This window comes from Phyllostomus discolor, chromosome 5 (assembly GCF_004126475.2).
Source record: "Phyllostomus discolor isolate MPI-MPIP mPhyDis1 chromosome 5, mPhyDis1.pri.v3, whole genome shotgun sequence".
NCBI lineage: Eukaryota > Metazoa > Chordata > Mammalia > Chiroptera > Phyllostomidae > Phyllostomus > Phyllostomus discolor.
Genome location: NC_040907.2, coordinates 160173190 through 160196785, shown reverse-complemented (window position 1 = coordinate 160196785; position 23596 = coordinate 160173190). Strand labels below are relative to the sequence as shown.

At 39.8% G+C, this 23596-nt stretch overlaps 1 protein-coding gene across 3 annotated transcripts in view; it reads right to left on the bottom strand.

Moving 5' to 3' along the window:
• MXI1 (MAX interactor 1, dimerization protein) overlaps positions 1-23596 on the bottom strand; it is a 74674-nt gene that overhangs the window by 40176 nt on the left and 10902 nt on the right. For 2 of the 3 annotated variants that reach the window (XM_028511429.2, XM_036027276.1), the window contains exon 2: positions 14450-14582. In XM_028511429.2, the coding sequence (XP_028367230.1) occupies positions 14450-14582 (133 nt within the window). Of the gene's footprint in view, positions 1-14449; positions 14583-16152; positions 16451-23596 lie in introns of those variants that run through there. The other variant, XM_028511430.2, reaches the window with a different exon arrangement.

Here is a 23596-nt window from a genome sequence, read left to right as displayed (position 1 = left end):
GTTTTATAAACAAGATTACTGAGGCTCAGAGAGGTCAAGAGAGATGCTCTTGGCCCAAGAGTATACGGAGTAGCCAAAGCCCAAGCTCTTAAACCACCTGCTGACAAGCAATACTGAAGAGAGGTTAAGGGCACAGATTCTAAGGCCAGACTTCCTGGGTTCAAACACTGTGTGGCCTCGTTAAAGTCCCTTCATTTCTCTGTGCTCAGTTTCCTCATCTATGAACTAGGAAAAATAACATTACTTCATATTAACTGTTATAGGAATAAACAAAGCCTACACTGAACAGTAAAATATAACAAACTCTAAAGTTAGGTACTATTAGAATTGTGTTATACTAGTTCTCTTGAATAAACACATATTACTTTTACAATAATTTAACATTAATAATATAGGAATTTTATGAAGAAAAATTTAAGTTCTTGTCAGCAGAACTAAAACTTTAACCATTTAATATAGCATATCCTGGTTAATGTCAAAGGCCTTTAGAATATCACATTACTGACGACTTCAATCTGATTTATAATTCCAGTGGATGTTTAAGAATCAAATTTCTAAATTTCAATAGTGTTTTTATCAATATCATAATTTTTGTGGAAATTTTACCCATTGTGTTAGTTCAAGAGCCAAAAAGCTCCTCTGAGTTACTGTCCCCTATCCACCATTTGCTTTTTTGGCAATTTCGTAAGGTCCAAGTGACACAGGATGAAAAAGACCGATGTTCATTTTTAAGAGATTATCTTAATAGAAGGACTTCTTCCTCAAAGAAGGTAACAAAAAAAGAATCTTATGATGCTTCTAGAAATCAGCCAAATTAAAGGCAAGTATATGTATAAGTCAGATGAAAGAAAACTATAAAAACAGAACGTTTAGTCTTACAGAGACTGAAGAGGTCAAAACCCAATAAATAAATCTTATTACAACTTAATCTCTATTACCATATGTGTTAAGTTTTCAGTTCTTTTTTATTTTACTGAAATATCAAAGTAAATTAATAAGTTAAAAGAGGAAAACAAAAAATATCATTCAAAATTTGAATGGGTAATCAACAATAAAATTCCCCACTCACTCTTAGTTTTGGTTTAACTGCCATTATCTGAGAAGAAAACTTAGAACAAGTAAAACAAAAGCAATGAAATACAAGAGTAAGTAATAAATGGAAACAATCTATTTAGAGAGAAGTAGACTATGTGCTATAAACCTACTCTGAACAGTCTGGCAGTCCAATATATGGCCATAAATATAAAAGATAATATACCCAAAGAAAACTAACTGTTGAATTACAATATTATATTGAGCCTATTATCAAAGGAGCACCAAAAGAACATAATCTGACTCCCTGCTATTAACAAAATTAAAACAGCAAGTTCTTCCAACCTCTCAGACTTTATCTTCTTTCTAAAAAAATATAAAATAACTAAGAATATGAACTTTTTCACCAAACCAGGAAATACACGCCCTTTCTAGTTACACCACTAGTTAAGTTTAACAACATTTCCATATACCGAGAAGCAAAAATGATTATACATACGAATCTTTATCATACTGCCATGCTCTTCAGACTTTCAGAAAAAGCACCAATAGTATTTACTTATATTTTGATGGCTGTTTTTGCCTGTAATCTCAAATCAACAAATACTGAGTATCTTAAATGTTCAAGCCTGTCTTAGGCTGTGGGGAACAAAGAGAATCTCTAGTTGGCAAATTAAGGTATGTAGAGAAATAATAACTCAAGGCAAAATAAATATATGAAGAAAGGTACAAAGTGTGGTGGGGATTTAAAGAAAGCAGCATTTACTTCCAAATGGGGTTATCCAGGTAAACTTTAGAAAAAGGTGGCATTTAATATGGGGCTTAAGTGATGAGTACGTATGTGACTAGTGGAGGCTGGACCTGGTAGACTTTGGATATTCCAACTAGAAAGAATAGCATAAGCAAGGTCCATGGTATTAGAGGGAAAAATTCTGAATTTAAATATTAACTCACACTGTGTAACTTTGGACAAATTCTAACTTCTCTGATTAACAGTTTCTTCATTTGTAAAACTGGAATAAAATCACATGCCTTGGCTGGGTTTCTGTGAGAATTAAGAGAAAAATATATAAAAGCATCCAGCATGTAATAAGTGCTTGGTAAATGTTAGCCACTGCAAATATTCTTATTATTTTAAATAAGTATTAGTAAGTATCCTATGTGGGACAAATTGAGATGTTCTGAATAATACCTAGAATTAGCCTGGAAATAAACAAACAACCATAATGATGAAAAATGAAACTGAAAGAGAAGATTGGTATTTTCATTATTTAGCTAGCTATGAGGGCAGTACAAGATTTAGAGTATGACAGAAAGATGCCTAACTGTATGTACACAGAGAAAATAATAATCCACATAGTGCTGGCACCACATGAGTAACTGAACTGATCACGTACTAGCACACTCAGAAGCAACCTTGCTCTTCTGAGCCTGTGTGTCCAACCAAGCCCTTCCAATAATGTGCCACTGAAATATACAATTATGATCATTTCCCTGTAAGATTGAGATGTTCTGAACAATTCATCTAGTTAACCCACTCTTCTTCTGCAAATACACCTCTGAGAGCAACCACTAGTGAACTTTCTTTCAGACACTCAGTCTTTCTTTCCTTACTCTGAATGCTCGACAGCTTCAAAGGACAGAGAGGACATTTCTACCATTTTATCATGGAATCACAGGTGATCTTCTTCACCAACAACATCCCTCTAAGAGAGACATGCTAGCGCATTCCCTATGTGACTGGGAGTCATTAATCCCAATTAGATCCATGACTTTCCATTGACTACAACACAGCTATAATACATAAACTTTTTAATTCTTTCAGATGCAGTTTGGTGGCAGCCAATGTAAAGAAGCATGGAGTTGAAACTGCACAAAATAGTTAAGAGTAGTGCCACCATGGAAGGAAAACAAAAGCTCCCATTCCTGGAATTAACATTCACTTCTAGAAAAAGAAAAGACCTCTATTTTCCATGAATTAATGAGCCAACTCCCAATTCATTAACATTTTTGTTTCACTTACTTCCTAATCCTAAAGTGCCTAATGAATGTAGTCCTCCACACAATGAAAATCACACATTCAGTGAAGCTAAACGAGTATCTCCTAACTGTGTTCTAAAGCTTTTACTTCATATTTACATACTCAAAAAGCAAGAAAAGCAGAAAACTTCACCTACATTAGAGAAAGGGTCTGTGAAGTAAATACCTGAAGGTTAAAAATAATTAGGAGAATAGTAAAACTTCTATTTAAATTTATTATTCTTCCAAACTTTATCATGTATTTATAAAATATTAGTACAGTAATACATGTATATAATTATAAATATATATACATATATTAGAAATACAAACTATTTTAACTGCTAGTGGTACAATAAAGTAGTCAATAGAGTTTGAAGAACACTGTAACAGAAGAAAATCACATTTATTGCCAGTAAAGTAATTCTTTCAAAAAGGTTGTTTTGTACATGTTTCTATCAAAGGTACATATTTCTAAACTGAATTTATTGGAGTGACATTGGTACACAAAACCATACAGGTTTCAAGTATACAACTCAATAAAATATATGCACACTGCATTGTGAGCCCATTGCCTCAAACAAAGTCTCTTTCTGCCCCCATCCCCCTCTTTATCCACCTCCACCTAGCCCCAACACCCCTTTCCCTCTGGCTATCACCAAAAGGTATACGTTTTTTAAAAATCATCAAAGACAGTAAAACTTGAATATTGCAGACTTTTAGAAAAAATGTGTCATAAAAATTCATTGATTTTTTTAAAAAAAGTTTACTGATTTTAGAAAAAGAATAAGAGAGAAAAAGAAACATCAATGTGAGAAAGGAATATCGATTAGTTGCCTCCTACACACATCCTGACAAGGGTATCAAACCCATAACCTAGGTATGTGTCCTGACTCAGAATCCAAACCTCACCTTTTGCATATGGAACGCCTCTCCAACCAAGTCTGATAGGCCAGGGTGAAATTTATTGCTTCTTCTTTAACAATGACAAAAACACATCACCACTACAATAACTAAGACCCCCCCCCAAAAAAAACAAGTGCCTAATAGGATGCATAACAAAAACTACAATCAATAAATTTTTCCTTAAAACTTACATATCAAAGCTGAATATATGCATACCTTACAATCAAGCATTTCCACTTACAGGCATATACCAAACTAATATATGCATATATGTTCACCAAAAGACATGCAAAGAATGCTCACTTTTTTCACTAGCCCAAACTGAAATAACTCAATATCCAACAACAGTAGAATGAACTGTGAAATATTCATATAATGTAATACTGTAGAGCACTGAGAATGAATTATAATGCAATAACATGGATGAATCTTCATAATTTCAAAATAATGTTGAATGAAAGGCAGACGCAAAAATACATACTGTGTAACTATATTCATATAAAGTTCAAAACTAACAAAGTTAATTTATGGTATCAAAAGTCAGAATAGTGGTTACCTCAGGGAGGGGAAGGCAGTGACCAAAAAGAGTCAAGAGAAGAATTTCTAAGAATCTGTAATATTTTATTTCTTCACCTTTGTGAAAACTCATCAAGCTATACACTTAAGATTTGTGCACTTTTCCATATGTACATTTTCAATAAACAGAAAAAATGAAATTACATATAAACTGAATTCTGTAAAAATCAATTCATTTTCAATTATAGCAAACACCCTAATTTAAGTCTCTGACAAGTCCTTTGGTAAACTACATAAATATCCCTAAGTTATGCACTTTGTAAAGTACAATTTTCAATAAATTTATAAGTACAAAAGTCATACACAGTAAGTTTTCTAAGCACAATGGAATTAAATTAGAAATCAATAACAATAACATAACTAGAAAAAAATCACTATTTGGAAAATGTGTCACAAATCAAAAGATGACTCGCAGAGAAACTAGAAAATATCCTGAACCGAAAAATAATAAAAATACAACATATCAAAATGTATTGGATGTAGCTAAATCAGTGCTTACAGAAAAATATTTAGCTTTAAATCCTTATGTTAATGGAGGGGGAGCCCAAAACCAATTATCAGAGATTCCACCTTTAGAAGCTAGAAAAACAAACAAACTTAACCAAAAGAAGAGGAGCAACAACGCTCAACTATGGGCTATTTTGCACACCAGAATACTTTGGTTATATCTAGAGACATTTTAGGTTAGCACAACTGGGTAGATACTGCTGGCATTTTTTAAGGAGAAGCCAGCAATGCTTGTAAAACATCTTATGATCAAAACAAAATTATATGGCCCAAAATGTCAATACAGCTGAGGATGAAAAACTCTGAAGCCGAGGAAAGAAATAGTAAGACCAAGAACAAGAGTGAACAAAACAAATAACAGGAAACAACAGAGAATATCAATAAACCTACAAGCTGATTTTAAAAACATCAGTAAAAATGGATAAACTTCTTCTAAGACTGATGAAGAAAAAAACCCCAAAATTAGTATGTTCAAAAAATAATATTAAGAGCAAAAGGCACATCACTACAGACCCTACACACATTAAAAAGATGATTAGAGAGTATTACGAACAACTTTATTCCAATAAACTCAACAACTTTTATAAAATGGACAAACTCTTTAAAAATACAAGTTGTTAAAACTGACTCAAGAAGAAATAAAAACCTTTAATAGACTTGCATCTATTAAAGAAATTAAATTCAAAATCAAAAACCTTCCCATAAAGGAAACTCCAGACCCAGAATTCTTCATTGGTAAATTTTACCAAGCATTTAGGAATAAATAATACCAATCTTACAGAAAATCTTTCAAAAAATAAAGAAAGAACATTTCCCAGGTCATTTTGAGGCCAGCATTATTAACCTGATACCGAAAACTTGAGAAAGAAATTACATTGGAAACACACACACATAGTACACACAGAGAATGCTATCTTTCATGAACATAGACATAAAAATTCTTAACAAAGCCCTGGCTAGGTAGCCTAGTGGGTTATAGCATTGTCTCCATACTCCAAGGCTGTGGGTTCAATCCCCAGTCAGGACACATACAAGAAACCAACAAATGCATAAATAAGTGGAACAACAAACCAATGTTTCTCTCTCTCTCCTTTCCTCTCTTGCTATAAAAACAATCAATAATTTAAAAAAGAGAGAGAGCAAACAGGAGCCTTGTCAAGGGAAGTACATCACACAGAAAAGCACTTCTCAAAGGGAGGCGAGGTTGGCAGGATAGCTGAATTTCCTGCTCGGGGACCTGCAGGAAAGTGGAGATGCCTTCTTTCAACTGGCTACATTCCCTACCTATTAATTTATTTCAAGTGTTAAAGGAATCATTGCTTAATATTCATTCATTACACCTTCAGTTCTTTTTAGCATTCGTCTTATGTTTAAGACTCTTCATTATCTTACTGCAATAAATAAAAACAGTGAAGATTTTCTTTTAAACAGTTTTATTCAGGTATAATTTAAATACTGTAAAATTCAGCCATTTTAAGTGTACGGTTCAATGAGCTTCAGTAAATTCATACAGTTGTGTAGCCTTTACAATATTCCAGTTTTAGAACACTTTTGTCATCCCAAAAATTCCCTCGTGTGCATCTGCAGTCAATTTCCACTCTCACTCCCTAGCCCACCACTGGTCTGCTTTCTATCTCTACAGTTTTGTCTTTTTTGTAAATCTCATATAATGAAGTCACACAATATGTACTCTTATGTATCTGATTTTGTTTACATAATGTTTTTGTGGTTCCTCCATTTTGTTATATGTATGAGTAGTTTGTTTCTTTTTATTGCTAGGTAGTATTCCATTGTATAAAACATACAGTACTATATTTTATTTATCCATTCACGAGCTGATGGATATTTCAATTTCAAAAGCTGTTTCCAGCTTTTGGTGATTATGAATAATGCTATGACCATTCACACTCAAGTCTTTTTGTGGGCATTTTAATTCTTCATGTTTATCCCAAGGATCTAGGTGGACAAATACACAAAAAATCTGTACAAAGATGTTCGCAGTAGCCCTGTTTGGAGTGAAAAAAAAATCTAAAAATTTAAATGGCATCGGTGGATGAATGACTTAACAAATTATGGCACACACATAAAATATCATGCTATAATTTAAAATTAACAGATATGTATGAACAGGAAAAACTGTTCATGATAAGTAAAAGCAAGACTGCAAAATGTTCAACCCAAAGATCCCTCATAGGATCCTCTATTTTCCCTGTATTAAGCTCATCACAAGTTGAAATAATATCTTTATGTTTACTTGATAACATGAGTCTCCTTTATTAGATGGTAATAAAAGTGATGCACATATACACATACACGCAGCGAAAGAAAAACAGTATGCTAATATTTTAAATGTAGGAAGCCAAAATGAAAAATAAAAATGATCTAGCAGAAAAACACGCAAAAACACAAGCTCAAATTACATCAGCACTATTGACCTAAAATGGGGTCTGGACATATTATTTTGTCAAATAATACCATCAAACATCTTTTATTGTATTAATATCTGGAAAACTGTCTTCACTTAACAAATGACAAAGAATCATGCTATATCCAAAAGGAGGCAATGCTATTTCATTTGTAAAGAGAAATTTAGGAGAGAATGCTTTCTTCAAGTCAACAGTCTTGCCTAGTTAAAATGGAGCATATACTGCTTAAAATCCCGCTTGTAAATGGATTTTACAAGCTGGATGGTTTATATCACCTCAACCACCACCTACAGCTATCACGCTTGGGCAAATCACTCACCATCTCTAGGCCACATATGTTTTAACCATAAAATGAGTATAATATCTTACATGCATAAAGCAAAGAACTATACCAGATGAAATCCTGAGTTCCCTTTCTATATTTGTGATCTTCCACATCATATATTTAATATTCTTGCAAAAGGCCTCTCATCAAATAGGAACAGAAGCAGTTATCCTACTGACTTATAAGGCACGATCATTTAAGTCTCCTTCAAAAGATATTCCCACAGAGGAATATATCCTTAAGAACCCCAGCAACAGCAAACTTACGCTTCAAAGAAGCATTTAATGGAAAGTAGGAGTATGTTTAGAGTGAGGTGTATATATACAATTCATGAGAACTTTTCATTTAAGCTCAATTTTAGTGGAAGATAGAGTATCACAGAACGTACCACACAGGATGTTTTAATCACTCAACATTTGGAAAATACTGAAGAACAATAGTAACATCATTAAGAGCTTAACTGCTACTAATCTTCACATTTATCCTAAAACTGTGGGACTTTTCTGTTGGACAAAGACCCAGAAACTATTTTCTTAATATATAGAAAATTTGAAAAACATACAATAGTAAAAAAAAAAGCTTCACAAAAATAAGTCTTTATCTAATTATTCTGTGACTAGGTACAACATGTTTAAAAATAAAAACAGAAGATACTGCAACAAATTAAATGCAGAAGCAGATACAAAATCCAACTATCTTCTAGTAAGTCAGACATTAAAAGTATTTATAAAAATGCAAAAAAAGAGAGAGAGAAAAGCAGAAGATATAACAAATCTCAAATTACTTTCAGTGGGGAAAAAATCCTCTGCAACTATCCTAGAAAAAGAATTCACTGCCATCCCCCCCAAAAATTAATAATCCATAAATAAGACAGCCAAAAAAGATATAAAGCTTTAAATATAACAATACATTCATTTCCTGTAAGACTAAAACATTTCATTATTCTGTAGCTGAAAAATTAAACTAATGCCACATAAGCAAAAGGAAAGTTGTTTTGCTTTGTTTTTTAGTGTCCTCAAGCTTAGCAGGTAGAACTAAAATACTGCTGCTGTTATGTAGTATCTAAAAGATACTAACGAGAAGTAATTTTCATCAGCTTGAAATTCAAGCATAAAGTGGTACTATCTTCTGGATCACTTTAAAATAATGCAATTATTATGTATATTTCACAGGCACATACCAGTATTTATTGCCAATATTTGACAGACATATGTTCTTTGCATACACAAATTTTGATATTTTATTTTCATGACATAGGATGACAGTAAGAGTTCTTTAAAATTAACTGTAGCATTGAATAGAACTGGTGGTTTGAAGATTTTTATTCTTCAAATATCACATATTGTTTTCCTTTCCAAATCTATTATCATTAACATCTTTTAGAATACAAAGTAATCAATGAGTTTGCCAAAGCCAGTATTGCATATTCTTCCATCATTTCTCCTTCAAGTCTAATATGGTACTCTCCACAAAAGAGAAAGTCAGTTCCAACTTAGAACAGTCTACCTGGAATTTTAAAACCTTCCATTTTTAAGAAACGTCTACTGTATACAGTGCACAGTGATAAGTTCTGGAAATAATGCTTAAAGAAGAGGTTCAAGTTCCTGCTTTCATGGAGTTTTTAGTCCAATAAATGAGACAAGAATTAAACAATCAGATAACCGTATTTCTGTAAGCTATAAGAAGGAAAAATAAGGGTGACATAAGGTATGTAAAGATCTGATTTACTTTGGCAGATAGAGAAAAGCTGTCCTGATGAAGTTATGGTTGAGCTGAAGAGAGTTATTAGGCAAAGATGGCTTGGCAAAAAGGGAAGAAAAACAATTCACAGCAGAGAACAGAGTATATGCAAAGATATAGGAGGAAACATGGTATATTGAAATTGAAAAAAAGATTGGCCAATATAATTCATTAGAGTTATATTTTGGATAAGAGTGGTTGCAGGGATGCTAGTTACGGTTATGGCAGTTGTCCAGGTGAGAGATCATGGTATCATAGATTAGAAGAGCAGCCATGAAGATAGAAGGCAAACTGAAGAGATCCTTAGGAGAAAATCAGTGTTATACACTGAAGACACATACAGTAGAGCCAGTAGAGTTTTAGAGATGACAGATCTTGAGATTTTTTTCAGTTGTGAGACAAAACAGTCAAGCAGCTAGGAATTTCAGCTTACCTGATGCTCTGAAACAAGCCAGAGAGCATTTGTAGCCAGGTTCTCTAATGGCAGTAATATCTTTGCAAGGGTGATTTTAGGAAGTGTGCCAAAAGGCCATAACCAAAAATTCAGTGAAGCAGACCATGTATTTAAAAGTAATTATATGAGGTCTGTCCAGAAGGTATCCAGCCATGTAAGATGAAAAACAGAGACATTTATTGAAGAAGATATAAGAAACATTGTAGCCCTGGTTGGCATAGCTCAGTGGATTGAGCGTGGGCTGCAAACCAAAGTGTCACAGGTTCGATTCCCAGTCAGGGCACATGCCTGGGTTGCAGGCCATGACCCCCAGCAACCGCACATTGATATTTCTCTCTCTTTCTCCCTCCCTTCCCTCTCTAGAAAAAAATAAATAAAATATTTTTAAAAAAGATTTCTTATTAAAAAAAAAAAACATTGTATACAGGACAACAACGCCTCAGTCTCCTTCAAAGTAGACACCCTGGGACCTCACACAGTTCTCTCAATCACCACTAGCTACCCCACTGTATTTTCCTGAATCTCTTACCTTTCAAAGGTAATTTTAGTTTTGGGACAAGCCAGAAGTTGCAGGGCACCAAATCTGGGCTGCAGAGGGTTTGAGTCACCTGGGTGATTCAATATTTTGCCAAAACACTCTACGCCAGACGTGATGCATGGGCGGGCAGGCACATGGTTGTGATGAAGGTGCCAATCACCAGCTGCCCTACCTGCGGCCTTCTGAATCATCAGAATAGCTCCCGTGGAAGAATGTTCAAGCTTAACGCAAAATCTGATGCAGATTCGTTGCTCTACTCCCTCAGGCATCTTGAATGTGATGACCACACAGCACACATGCTCACTCAATGGCATCTACTGCCCCCACTGACTAGTACAGTGAAGTCATCATTGTTCACACATGCACATTCCAGCCCACTCTCCTTGGCTGCCAGGTTACATCAATATGAAGCAAACCATTCTTGTTATATCAATAATGGTTGGACTTTTTCTAGACAGTCCTCGTATATTGTTATATATTCCAAATGTCAGTTAGAAGGATCCCAAATGATAAAATTACTGGGATTTTCAAGGTACAAGCTTGTAACATCATGCTATATCACTTACTTTCTCTCCTTTGTACTTGTGTGAAAATATTTCAAGACTTGGGGAAAACGAAGAATAGGAATTTATAGTATTATCAGTCAAATAGCAACATAAATTTATAAAATAACATTTTATATCAGGAATATATTATTACACCTGAGGATATTAGGAAAAAAGTCAACCATCATTATGTCTTAAAGATTCTACCATGCCAAAGAAACAAATGTTACTTTATGACATATAAGACCAATATTCAAAATGCATAACAGGAACAGCAACTTCCACATAGGTAGCTTTTTAATCAGGAAAATAAGATATATGTGCTCATCAAGTCTATTCCTTTCCTTGTTTCAGATGACTAATAAATGAAAAATTTTTACAAGTTGTCTTTCTTTCTGCTTTATGTAACCAGTATAACAAAAATCTCTATTAAATCCAGTAATAGGCTTAAAGCTAACAGAAAGTCTACAGTTTCCCCTTACAAATGGACTAACAACACTATTTTCCAAGTACCCCAGTATTAGAATTTGATACTTGGCTCCCCTACTTTATGAAGCAGATTTTTTAAATAGTAAGGAGGAATAATTTCTAGTGTTTCACCTTAACACACTAGTTTTTATCTATAGGCCCCAGCCTAAATCCCACACATTAGTAAACCTTGAGCCAATAAATTCTAAAATCTCCCTTTCTACTTATATCCACATGAAAAGTTATCTTCCTTAGTCTTAAGTGGTCCAATGTACATGTAGTTATTTTCTCTTGGGTACTGTTAAGAAAATGGCATGCTTGTAGTTCTACAAATTTTCTGACATGCTATGTTAAAACATACAATAACTAGCACTGTGGTCCCACATACAATAGTAGAATCCTAACGGGAACACTAGAATGAAAGAGAAACAGCACTTAGTCAAAACCCCCAAGCTGAGCAAAGTATGGGTCAAAGATCTCAAAGACTCATTAATGACCTGTAACATAATTGGTAAAATTTAGAAATTCACACTTATTTATGTCTCTGTAATCTTTGAGTTGTTAATAAAAATGTCACCTCTGCAATGATGGGATGGTATAGTGAATCACCAATATAATAACTGATCTCTAAAGCTGTCAATAAATCACTAGTCATAGAACTTCAGGGAAGAAAGGACCTGGGGAAGTATATAGTCTCTATTCCCTCATTTTACAAATAAGAATGGTAAGGAACAGAAAGAAAATGCAATCATATACCTGATTTCTAGAAGATAAAAAGACAATAAATACATATAGCATGACAGAACCTAGGTCTAGTGTCCTATCTGGTACTCTTCCCAAGTCTCCAAATTAAAAAAAAAAACAAAAACCTTTTTTTAAATCTACACATGGCTTGAAAACCCATAAATTCCTAAACATACTGTAGGTCTTAATTGTTCATACCTTAACTAGAAAAAACTATAAAGAACAAGAAAATTTATACTTCTATTTTTTAAATGCTATATAACATACTATATAATTTTCATCCCAAACCTGCCATACCACAACAAACCCTCTAGGCCCACACATACACATAAATATGGCATACTAAGCTTACAGCTAATTATTTTTAAGAATAAGTTTAAAAAAATACCTAGTCTTGAAGAATAAAAGCCCATAGAGAAAACATACAGCTTTAAAGATGAGTCAAAGAGAAAGGGTGAATCCTAGTTTAAAACGCTTCAGTGCAGAATAAATGCAAAATAGAAAGATCTAGCCCTGACTGGCGTGGCTCAGTGGATTGAGTGCCGTCCTGAGAACCAAAGGGTCACAGGTTTGATTCCCAGGTCAGGGCACATGCCTGGGTTTCAGGCCAGGTCCCCTGAGGGGGTGCGTGAGAGGCAACCACACATTGATGTTTTCCTCTTTCTTTCTCCCTCCCTTCCCCTCTGCTTAAAAATAAAAATAAAATCTTTAAAAAAAAAGATCTAACCTTTTGAGCTCTAAATGTGACCTATAGGAGCTTCAGGTTTTCTGCATCAATTAGTAAGAGCTCCTAGTCCTGCTGCCTTCGACTACCCAACTACCTGTCTGGAGTTCTCCAAAGCTTTCAAGCAAATTTAGTTACCCAGAGGCTGTTCTATGCCCCTCCAAAATGTTTATATTCACCACACAAAACTTTGGGAATCAGGAAAAAAGGTCTCAATTCCTTTCATCAATGGAAAAGGCAGCATCTGTTGATTTTCTTTTAAAACAAACTTTTGAAAACCTCATGAGATGACTCCTTAGATTTAATTGAAGAGACAGCCAGACACTACCAAAAAAAACTTTTTAAATAGAAATCAACTGTATTTTGAGGATATCCAGATAAGCATTTTCTAGGTATCTGTTCTGACTAAAATATAAGCACCTTTCCTTTTTCTCTTTATTATTTCTTTAAAGATTTTATTTATTTATTTTTAGAGAGAGAGGAAGCGGAAGAGAAACAGAGGGAGAGAAACAGCGTGTGGCTGCCTCTCACACACACCCTACTGGAGACCTGGCCCACGACCCAGGCATGTGCCCTGACTAGGGATTGAAACAGTGACCCTTTGGTTCACAGGCCAGTGCTCAATCCACTGAGCTATACCAGCCAGGGCTCTTTATTTGTTTTAAAAGCTCCCTTACTACCCTGGGTCATGTGGCTCAGTGGACTGAGTACTGGCCTGTGAGCTGAAGGGTTGTTGGTTCAATGCCCCAACAGACACATCCCTAGGTTGGGGGACAGGTCCCCAGTTGGGGCATGCCAGAGGAAGCTGATTGATGTTTCCCCCAGACATCAATGTTTCTTTCTTCCTCCTTTCTTTCCTCTCACTCTAAAAATAAATAAAATTTGGGGGGGAAAAAAAGGCTCCCTGAGCAATTCATTCTTATCATTCAATAAAAGGCAAAACTTTCATAGCAGTCTTCCCCTTCATCCTTAAACAACAAACAGACCAGGCCCACTAACTTCCTGCTCTACCTAATAGTATTTCTCTTCCTTTAACAAAACCCTTCATTCTGCTTTGTATACTTCCTGAGAGATTTCTGAATTTTAAAAATTCTTGGATCATCCAAGTTTAAACATGGCCCAAATTACTTTTAGCATGTAGTTGCATGCATAGACACACACTGCAAAGCCTCTCAACTTACTGCCCCTCTAAATCATGGATCTCCCCACTTAATAATCCTGGCAAGAACTTCTTTGGTTGTCTTTCCAGATTCTATTCCTTTCATTCCACACAAATTCAGGTTACTCCTAGGCTTTATTACTTTAAAAGGGCCATTCCCCAGAGGTGGTGGTCAAGGAACCCATTTGGCTCTCAGTGTTGCTCCAGGCTTGGTATTACAGACACGTCTGCCCCAGTGTGTTCCCCCTCCCTCCACTGTCCTTCCTAAACCTCCCCAGCTTGCTACCTGTTGGCAGTGCTGGTGTTGCTGCTCCCACTGCTGTGTTTCTGTGCCCGGCTCAACCTCCGTGGGGGCTTTGAATGCTGCAGCCGGGGGCTCGGCATGGAGGGAAACGTTGATGCGTAGCCATGTTCACACTCTAAAGAGACAACAAGAAAAAAAAAAAGATACAATAAGAGGATATACCCACATCCATGGAACCACAAATCTGAAGTCCTTAGAGTAACAGGTTGCTAAAACAGAAGAAAAAGAGGTCATACTTTTCCACTCTTTTCGGTTAAAAGGTAAAATAATCTCCAGTCCTTACCTGGACATCAATCCTGTGACATTACATGCAGACCCAACCAAGTGCCTGAAAGGTGTACGGGTACTTCCTCTAAATCAAGTAATTTATCCCTCTACAAAATCCTTTGCTCCAAGAATTCTTGACTTAAACACCGTAATTTCTGAGCCTGATTACCATTCATCTCAATTATTTCGCTTACTTCAAAATTCCCCTTTTCCTTTAACTCTTTCTATTCCAGAAAGCGTCACACCAAGCCCCCCACAACTTCCCTGTACTTAGTTCAATCACCCAGTCTTAGGAGGACACCTTCCCTCCTCACACCACCACTCCCAGGGGTCCTCCTCTTCACAGCCTATCTCTGTGCCTCCTCCAGTATCCGTCCCCAAAGGGATCCCGAGTCACCGGCCCTAGGTCCCCAAAGGTCCCCTTCCCCACGGGGTGCGCGCCCTCCCCACCGTTCAGCAGGCATTCCCTATTCCTTCCCTCTGCTCTCAGCCCGGCCTCCCCCGCCCGCACCCCTCCAGTGCCTCTGTCTCCGGTCTCTCCCTCCTCGGGTCCACCTGCCCGCGCCCACAGCCCCCAGCCCCGCCCTCACCTTCCGCAGCTCGGGTCCCCCCGGCAGCTCCTCACACCCGCCCGCCCCGCCCCGCCCCGCCGCGCCCCTCCCGCACAGACAGGGACCTACACGCGCCGCCCCTCCCACAGGGGGCCTCTCACACAGCCCTCCCCTCACAAACACACGCGCGGCCACCCTGACACGTGCACCCCTATTCGCATGTGCACCTCCCTCGCACGCACTTCCCCCACACACGCACCCTCCTCCTCGCAGGCGCACCCCCACTCACGAGAGCAACCCTCCTCACACTCGCAAACACCTCACAGACACCTCCTCCCATGCACACCTCCCTCACACACACCTCCCTCACACGCGCACACCCCTCCTCACGTGCGCGCCTTTCCTTACACGAGCATCTCCCCTCACGCGTGCACCCTTCTCATGCACGCACCCCTCCCTGTCACACACGCACACCCCTCACACGTGCACACACCTCACACAAACATCTCCCCTCACACGCACACACCCCCTTCCCGCGTGCAACACTCCTCACACGCGCACCTCCCCTCAGGCGCGCACTCTCCTCGGGCGCGCACCTCCCCTCGAGCGCGCACACTCCTCACAGGTGCACCCTCCTCGAGCGCGCACCTCCCCTCACAGGCGCAAACACCTCACGCTCACGGGCGTCCTCACACAAGCAGCCCCCCTCACCCGAGCACACCCCTCCCCTCACAAGCGCACCTCCCTTACATGCGCACACCCCTTTCTCACACGCGCACCTCCTGTCACACGCGCACCCTTCACACGCCGCACCGCGATCCCCACGCGGAGCAGATTCGGGGTCCGGCGGTGGTGCCCGGCCGTTACCTCGGTCCCGGCGCTCCAAAAACTCCGCCGCCTCCAGCAGGCGCTGCACGTTGATCATCCGCACCCGCTCCATCGGCACCACGGCGGCTACCAGGGCCTCTCCGCGCTCCCTTCCCCGGCCGACAGGAGGCGCCGCGGCCAGTCCAGTCCAGCAGCGCCCCGGGACATGCGCGGCGGGCGGGCTGGCCAGCCCCGCCGCAGCTAGGCGCGCTGTCCACCGCCCCCCGGGTCCAGCTGCGCCTGTCGCCCCTCTGCACTGGTCGCGCAGCCGGCAGCCCGCGCGTGGTTTGTTTACCTCTCCGCGCGAGCACGGGGGAGGGGCGGGAGCAGCGCTGCGACCCGCCCCCTCCCGCCCCCTCCCCTGCCTCCTGGGAAATGTAGTCCCGCCCCCCCCCCCCCCCCCGCCTACTGCACGCCGGGAATTGTAGTATGCACACTGTTTTAGTACTCCAGCGCCCAGCCGAATTCCGTAAGGGCCAGGGGGACGTGTAGTCCTGCTTGGCTTCTCCACCCAGGGTAGAAACACTAAGTTCTCTGGACTTTGCGTCTGTCAGGAAGGATTTGACCTAGCTGAGTGTCTACTCCCAAAAAGCCCTTTTGTCAACGACTCCCAGCGGGTGCCCAAGAGCTGGAACATTCTTTTTCCGAAGTTTCAAGTCATGTCATCAACTACTTTCTCACATAACCTCTGTGCCTCAGTTTCTCCCTCTGCAAAATGTGCTGCTGGGACAGCACAAACAGAAACAAGTCACTGTTCAGAAACGAAGGAAGGTGCCATCAGAACCAGAGATGGCGTCATAAGGCCCTTCTTCCACTTCAGTTTCCACACAGAGGTGGATGTTTTCTTTTAAACCATATTTTATTAACCTTTCTTCTCTCCCTCACTAGGGGTTTTAAAGGCTAAAAAAAAACTCTCCGGTGCTTCAAGTGAAGGATATAATTCAGTGGGTGAGCGATGTGGTGAAGTCACACAGGGTCAGTTCAAATCCTGACTCTGCTACTTACATTAGCTGTGTGGACTTTCAGGCCTCATCATTCTCCTGTGTAAAATAGATATCCAAACGCTGAAGGCCTACCATGTGCCAGGCACTGTACTAGACATAAAGTGTGCTGTAATGACAGAAACAGACATGGACCCTGCTTTCAAGGAGTATACAGTTGGTAGGATTTATGTTGAAGATTAAATGAAAATAATTCCAACACTTAGTACATGACACTCGATAAATGGAAGATATGATGGTTGTTTCCTCTCATGTTTTCCATAGACACAGAACTGAAAGCAGTGGTTAATGACTCCTGGGACCACATTAAAAGACTGTCCTCACCATCACCCTCTTTCCAAGTCCTCAATCTAACAAGCCTTCAAAAGTCTAGACCACAGTTTCTCAGCTTCAGCATTACTGGCATTTTTGGGTGAATAATTCCTTTGGGAGGTGGAAGAGGGCTATCTGTGCATTGTGGTAGGTTCAGCCGCATCCCTGGCCTCTATCAACTAGATGCTGGTAGCACACCACCAACCCTCACGTGTGACATCCAAAAATGTCTCTAAATGTTGCCCAGATGTCTTCTGAGGCACTGACTCACTCCTGTTTGAGAACTACTGATCTAAGGAGAGGAAAAGGCAAGGAGGTCATAAATGTTGAATGCTCTAGGGCCAAGCTGGGAATTTTGTAAACATCCATAACTTTCCCCCACCCTGATTATTTTAACCTGCTGGTAGATATCCAAAATAACAGGAAGCTCTTGGTGAGGGGAGAAATTCCAGTGGCTACTGCAGAAAATACCATCTCAGGATGAAAATCTTACTCTCAAAAATGTCATGGGCCTCATAGTGCATTTTAATACCTTCTTTCTTTTTTTTTTCAAAATGAGTAAGATTTCTAATGAGGTCAAAAACTGTAATATTCTGCCAGCCCTTTTAAATATTACACTTGGCACCACATTTAAGAACCAAAGAGATGTTCCATCAAGTGCAGGGAGACCCAAAATGAGAAGTGTTCACAAGCCACAGGAGAATTAATTTTTTTTGTAAAGACTTTAAAACAGGGACTATGCTTTTTCAGCTGTTGGCTAAGTTGCTTCAGATTTGGGCTTTCCCACTGGGTGTTGGTAACAACCAACCTCCACACTCAAAAGGGACATGTTGGGTAGGGGAAGAATAGAACAATTTAAAAGAAAATACCTATTCGTTCAGAACATCTGTTAGTTGAGGATAGAAATTATTAGGTTGAGAGTTAGTTTCTGCCGCTCGTAGAACCCCTTTAAGTTTTAGATCCCAAATTGCTAAGGGCTACCTGAATTACCTAAAAGATGTACTGTAGTTTTATGACAAATAAAAGTCTAGCCAGTGAGAGGTAAACCATGTGAAATAGAATCAAGAAAAAAGTAAAAGCTGAAAACACACAGAGGTTCAAGATGAGTTTGAATCTATAGATCATAAGCCCTACCAGGTTATTAAGAGAAAGAGGGGATGGTTGGTGCACATGCCTGGCCTTTCTCAGTTGACTTCCAGATGAATTAACCAATCCTTCTTTTTTGTCTTTCTGAAAATTTTAAGGTTTTGTTTATCTTTTAGACAGAGGGGAAAGGAGGGAGAAAGAAAGGGAGATAAACACCAATGTGCAAGAGAAACATTATTTGGTTGCCTCTTGCATGACCCCAACTATGGGCATGACCTGCCACCCAAGCATGCGCCCAGACTGGGAATCAAACCTGTGACCTTCTGGGTTTGCAGGCCAGTGCTCAATCCATTGAGCCACACCAGGCAAGGCTCTTCCTGAAATTTTTATTGTTCGTATTGGGGAAAAAAATAATCAGTTTTTTTTAGTTGAAACATACTGGAAATTTTATTTAGCCTAGGAAGAATAATTATTACTGGAAATCTTATAAAGTAGATACATAAGGATTAAGCTGGATTCAACATTTCTGTAATGATTTTTAACAATATCATTTATATAAAAAGTATGAAATAAGGGTGGTAATGGGAGGGAAGTAGGGAGGGATGGGTGGACTGGAATGGGAGTAAAAGGCAGAAAACTGCTTGAACAATGATTAAAATAAAATAAAATAAAAAGTATGAAATAAGAGAAACATGCAGATAAATAAAAGTCATAACTCTATGTTCTTGTCTTTTAGTATATATTTCAAAACGGGTGAGTATGTATAAACTAGGTAAACTGTTGCTTTTTCTTTTCTTAAAGATTTTATTTTTATTTATTTTTAGACAAAGGGGAAGGGAGGAAGAAAGGGAGAGAAACAATGTATTGTTGCCTGTCATGCACCTTCAACTGGGGACTTGGCCTGCAAACCAGGCACATGCCCTGACTGGGAATCAAACCAGCCACCCTTTAGTTCACAGGCTGGTGTTCAATCCACTGAGCCACACCAGCCAGGGTAAACTGTTGCTTTCAACCAGTCCTTTGTTTTAGAGCCATAGCCAAGAGGGAGATTAGGAGATGGAAAGCTAGGATGAGAGCCATACCAACAGCCCACCTGCATATATTGAAAAAGAAATGAGATGATGGCGATGGTGGAAGTGGACAGTGTTACAGACTGGTTTATATACAGAAATATCTAGCCCTTTCTAATAGCAATTGAAGGTGCCACTGCCTTCTCCCTGCTCTGGGTGACTCTGGAATTCTTGCTTGGACGTTGGCCATAAGGGCCTCCGACAAAGCACAAAGCTTGAGGCTGTGGCCTTGAGTGTGATGCCAGCCACAAACCACCCCTCAGCATCAGTCCCAGCCTAGGAGAACCCAGAGGCAGCCGTGGCCTTTCTTTTGTTCACGTGAATCCGCTTGCACTGCAAATGCAGATGAGGAAACTGAGGAAAAAGCATGGCTTCCAAAGTCTACTCACAAAAGAACCTGGAATCTTACCTACAGTCTCTGGTTTTGTCCTATCCTTAAAGTAGCTCTCTCAGGAAGTCTCACTAAAGATGGAAAAAGTCCCCCAGAGTCCCCCAAGCCTATAACAAACATAGCCTGATGTGAACAACCTGCCTTCTGGAGGAATCAGGCAAGACTCTCTGTTCTTAGGGGTCCTTCCCTGCACAGTTTACCCAATGCAAATTTTCAGATGATTTATTGCATATTCATGAACAATGGAGGAGGCTGGTCTGTGTTATATCTTGTACACAGATGGAAAGAGATCAAAAAAAGGGAAGGAACCATGAGGTGAAAGTCACTGTGTTGGTGACATCTGGGGTTTAGGAGAACTTCCCTGAAACTGCAAGGTGCTTACTAAGTACAGGGCACCGTTTTGTGCAATTACCTTTAAGGAAGGGGGTTTCAAATAATCAAGATTGGGGACAGGGAAGTGGGTGAGTCCCGAGCCCCTAAATAAGAACAGTAACAGTTATACATCGTTTCATCTCCCCACCCCGAATATGACAAATGCAGCCTCCTTTTCTCCCCTCCCCTTAAAGCCCAGAAACGTGAAGAGCAGCAGAAAACCTTTCCCTCCGCCCAGTGAGTCAGCCTTGCCTAACTTCGTGCGTAAGCTCTCCTCAAGTCAGCAGCAGCTCAGAGCTGTGGGTCTGTGTGCAGCCGAGATAAATTTGGGTCTAGAAGGGATGACGTAATGCTAAACCCGAGAGGTAGCTGCTGCCTCCCAGAGCTCCAGTCGCCAGGGCTGTCGGATGACATCCCAACCACAGGGAAAAGCACCAATCGACCCAGGTGCCTGAGGTGGGGAGAAAGGGAAAGAAAGGACGAGGGGGTGGGAGGAAACAGCAGGGGAAGGCAGTCTCAATCCGAGCTCTCTGAATCTGGAAGTTTGTTGTTTTTTAACTTCAGTTTTCTGGTGAGATCAGGCCACTGGCAGAGGCTCAAACAGCTGCACTTGATGTGCATCCTGACCTATCTCTTTCCCAGTAAAGAAAAGGGCTTCTTTCCTTTTTTTCTTTTTAAATATATTGATGAGAGAGAGAGAGAGACAGAGAGAGAAACATTGGTCCATTGCTCTACCCACCCACACATTCACTGGTTGACTCCTATATATGCCCCAACTGGGGATGACAGAACCTACAACCCTGACATATCAGGATGCTCCAACGACCTGAGCTACCCGGCCAGGGCAAAAGGGGCTTCTTACATTTTATTAAATGGCCCCTATGTAATAAGCAACCTATTTCGATGATTTGTTATTTGTTAATCTCTCAAATCAAATAGTCCTTTTTTTTCTTTTCCAAACAGGGGAGGGGGCTTTCTGGAGCCTCTTTTATTTTTTTTTTAAGATTTTATTTATTAATTTTTAGAGAGAGAGGAAGGGAAGGAGAAAGGGAAGCAGAGAAACATCAGTGTGTGGTTGCCTCTCACGCACCCCCCACTGGGGACCTGGTGTGCCACCCAGGCCTGTGCCTTGACTGGATGGGAATGAAACCGAAGACCCTTTGGTTTGCAGGCCACACTCAATCGACTGAGCCACACCAGCCAAGGCACTTTCCTTCTTTTTTTGCATTAACTTTCATCCAAGAAGAAATCTGCATCGCAGGGCTGGATTATTATTCACATCTAAGAAGCTTGCTTACTCTGGAACACCCTATTTGGGAGAGTTCAACTAATAAGGTAATTTGGGAAGATTTTGCTAGGTCCGTGCCAAATTAATGGTCCCCCAAATAGTATTTCATGGTTTATTTCGTAGAAGTTTATATTATTAAGCTTATTGCTCAATCCAGTCTTCATTTTTCAGGTGGGAAAACTGAGGCTCAGAGAGGTATAGTAACTTACCCAAGGCCACAGAGCTATCAAACAAGGATTAGGCCTCAGGCCTACAGACTTTTGCCTTGTGCTCTCTATCTATTTCCATTCTTCTTTTTCTAGTTGACTTCATGATTTTAAAAATACGTAAATAAAAATGGAGTGAATTTTCTGGTCTTTTAAATGTGTGCAGCCCCACTTCTTGAAATATCAAGATCAAGCTACATTCCAAAGGGATCCAAGGCCTGTGCTTTTGTTTTCTGTTCAGGGTTCATTCTTCCCCAAGGAAAGGATGACGTCAGAATCAACTTCTCTGCTGGCAATGCTCACAAGCCATGGGCTCAACCTCACACTATCCACCACTTTATTTAAAAGACCACCACAGGTAAGTAATCTTTATTGTATGGAAGTACATAGTTTCCTTCATTACAAATGCCTCCCCAAAATTTTTTCAAGTGGCATTTCATTATTTGTTGCTGCAGTCACATGTTATTCTCCTTTAATTTTTGGTTATAATCATGCTTAGTAGTAGATTTTGTGACTTTCAGCCATCTCTGGCATATAGCCTGGTCAGCCATGGTATGTTACTCTTCTGAAACGTTGCTCGTTCCATGAGTTAATATTTTGTTTAGAATGTTTGCATGTATATTCAAAAGTAAGATTATACTACACATTTTTTTGTGGCATGTATTGGATTTTGGATGCAATGACCTATTCCAAGTTAGAGGCAACTTATTTTAAAACCTTAAAGAAAAATAAAAACACTGCCAGAGGCCTTCCACTGCTGCTAAGAGGATGTCCCACATTCTTGCCACAGCCCTGGGTAACCCTCCATCCCCTGCCAGGAGCCTGCCTAGAGTTGCCCTGCCCCCACCTCCTGGCATCAACACTCCCTTCCAGGCAGCAGAAACTTGCAGAGGTCACTCTCAAGCCCAGCCAGGACATTAAATCACACACCCAGCCCTGCTGCCTTATGGCTGAGTTCTCAGCCTCAGGTGTACCATTTAGAATAAAAACACCAGGTCCTTGGCTGCTCAAGGACATCAGTGATCTTGTCATCTCTTCCAACTCCAGCATTCTGACTCCAGGACTCTGGGATTCCCCAGAGATCCTGGAATAATATGCCTCCATTTGCCTACTAGTTGCCAGGTCATGAGAGCCAACCATGTGTGTGGTGCTGCTCCTAGAGTCGGTTCCCGTTTTCCTTAGCATGCCTTTGAGATTCCTGTTCCACAGATGAGGCCCAGAAAGGTTGAGTGATTTGCCCAAGGTCACATGGATGGTGCATGGATTCAAACCCGGAGTTTCTAACTGTTGGACCCCACAGCATACATCAGGGCATGTTCAATTGCACAGGGTCAAACAATAGTAATTAGGATAGTGGTCTCCACCAGGGGTAATATCATTCCCCTAGAAGGCTTTGGAAATGTGCAGCAGTGTCTTCCTTGAGTGTCACACAATGACTTGGGAGTTCCACTGGGATTTAGTGAGTGGGACGCAAAGATGTTAAATCCTGCAGTGTTCTGGATAAATCTGCGCAAAAACTCTCTCACCAATAGCCCCCTTGTTGAAAGACACTAGGTCAGAATGGTAAAGGCAGAGAACTCATCCTTCATTCAACAAATATTGCTTAAGCATCTAATATGTGCTGGGCACTAACCTAGATACTGAAGATAGAATAATGAACAAAATTACATATGGTCCCTGTTGTCAAGGTTCTTGTGTTCTAGTCTGACAGACTGATT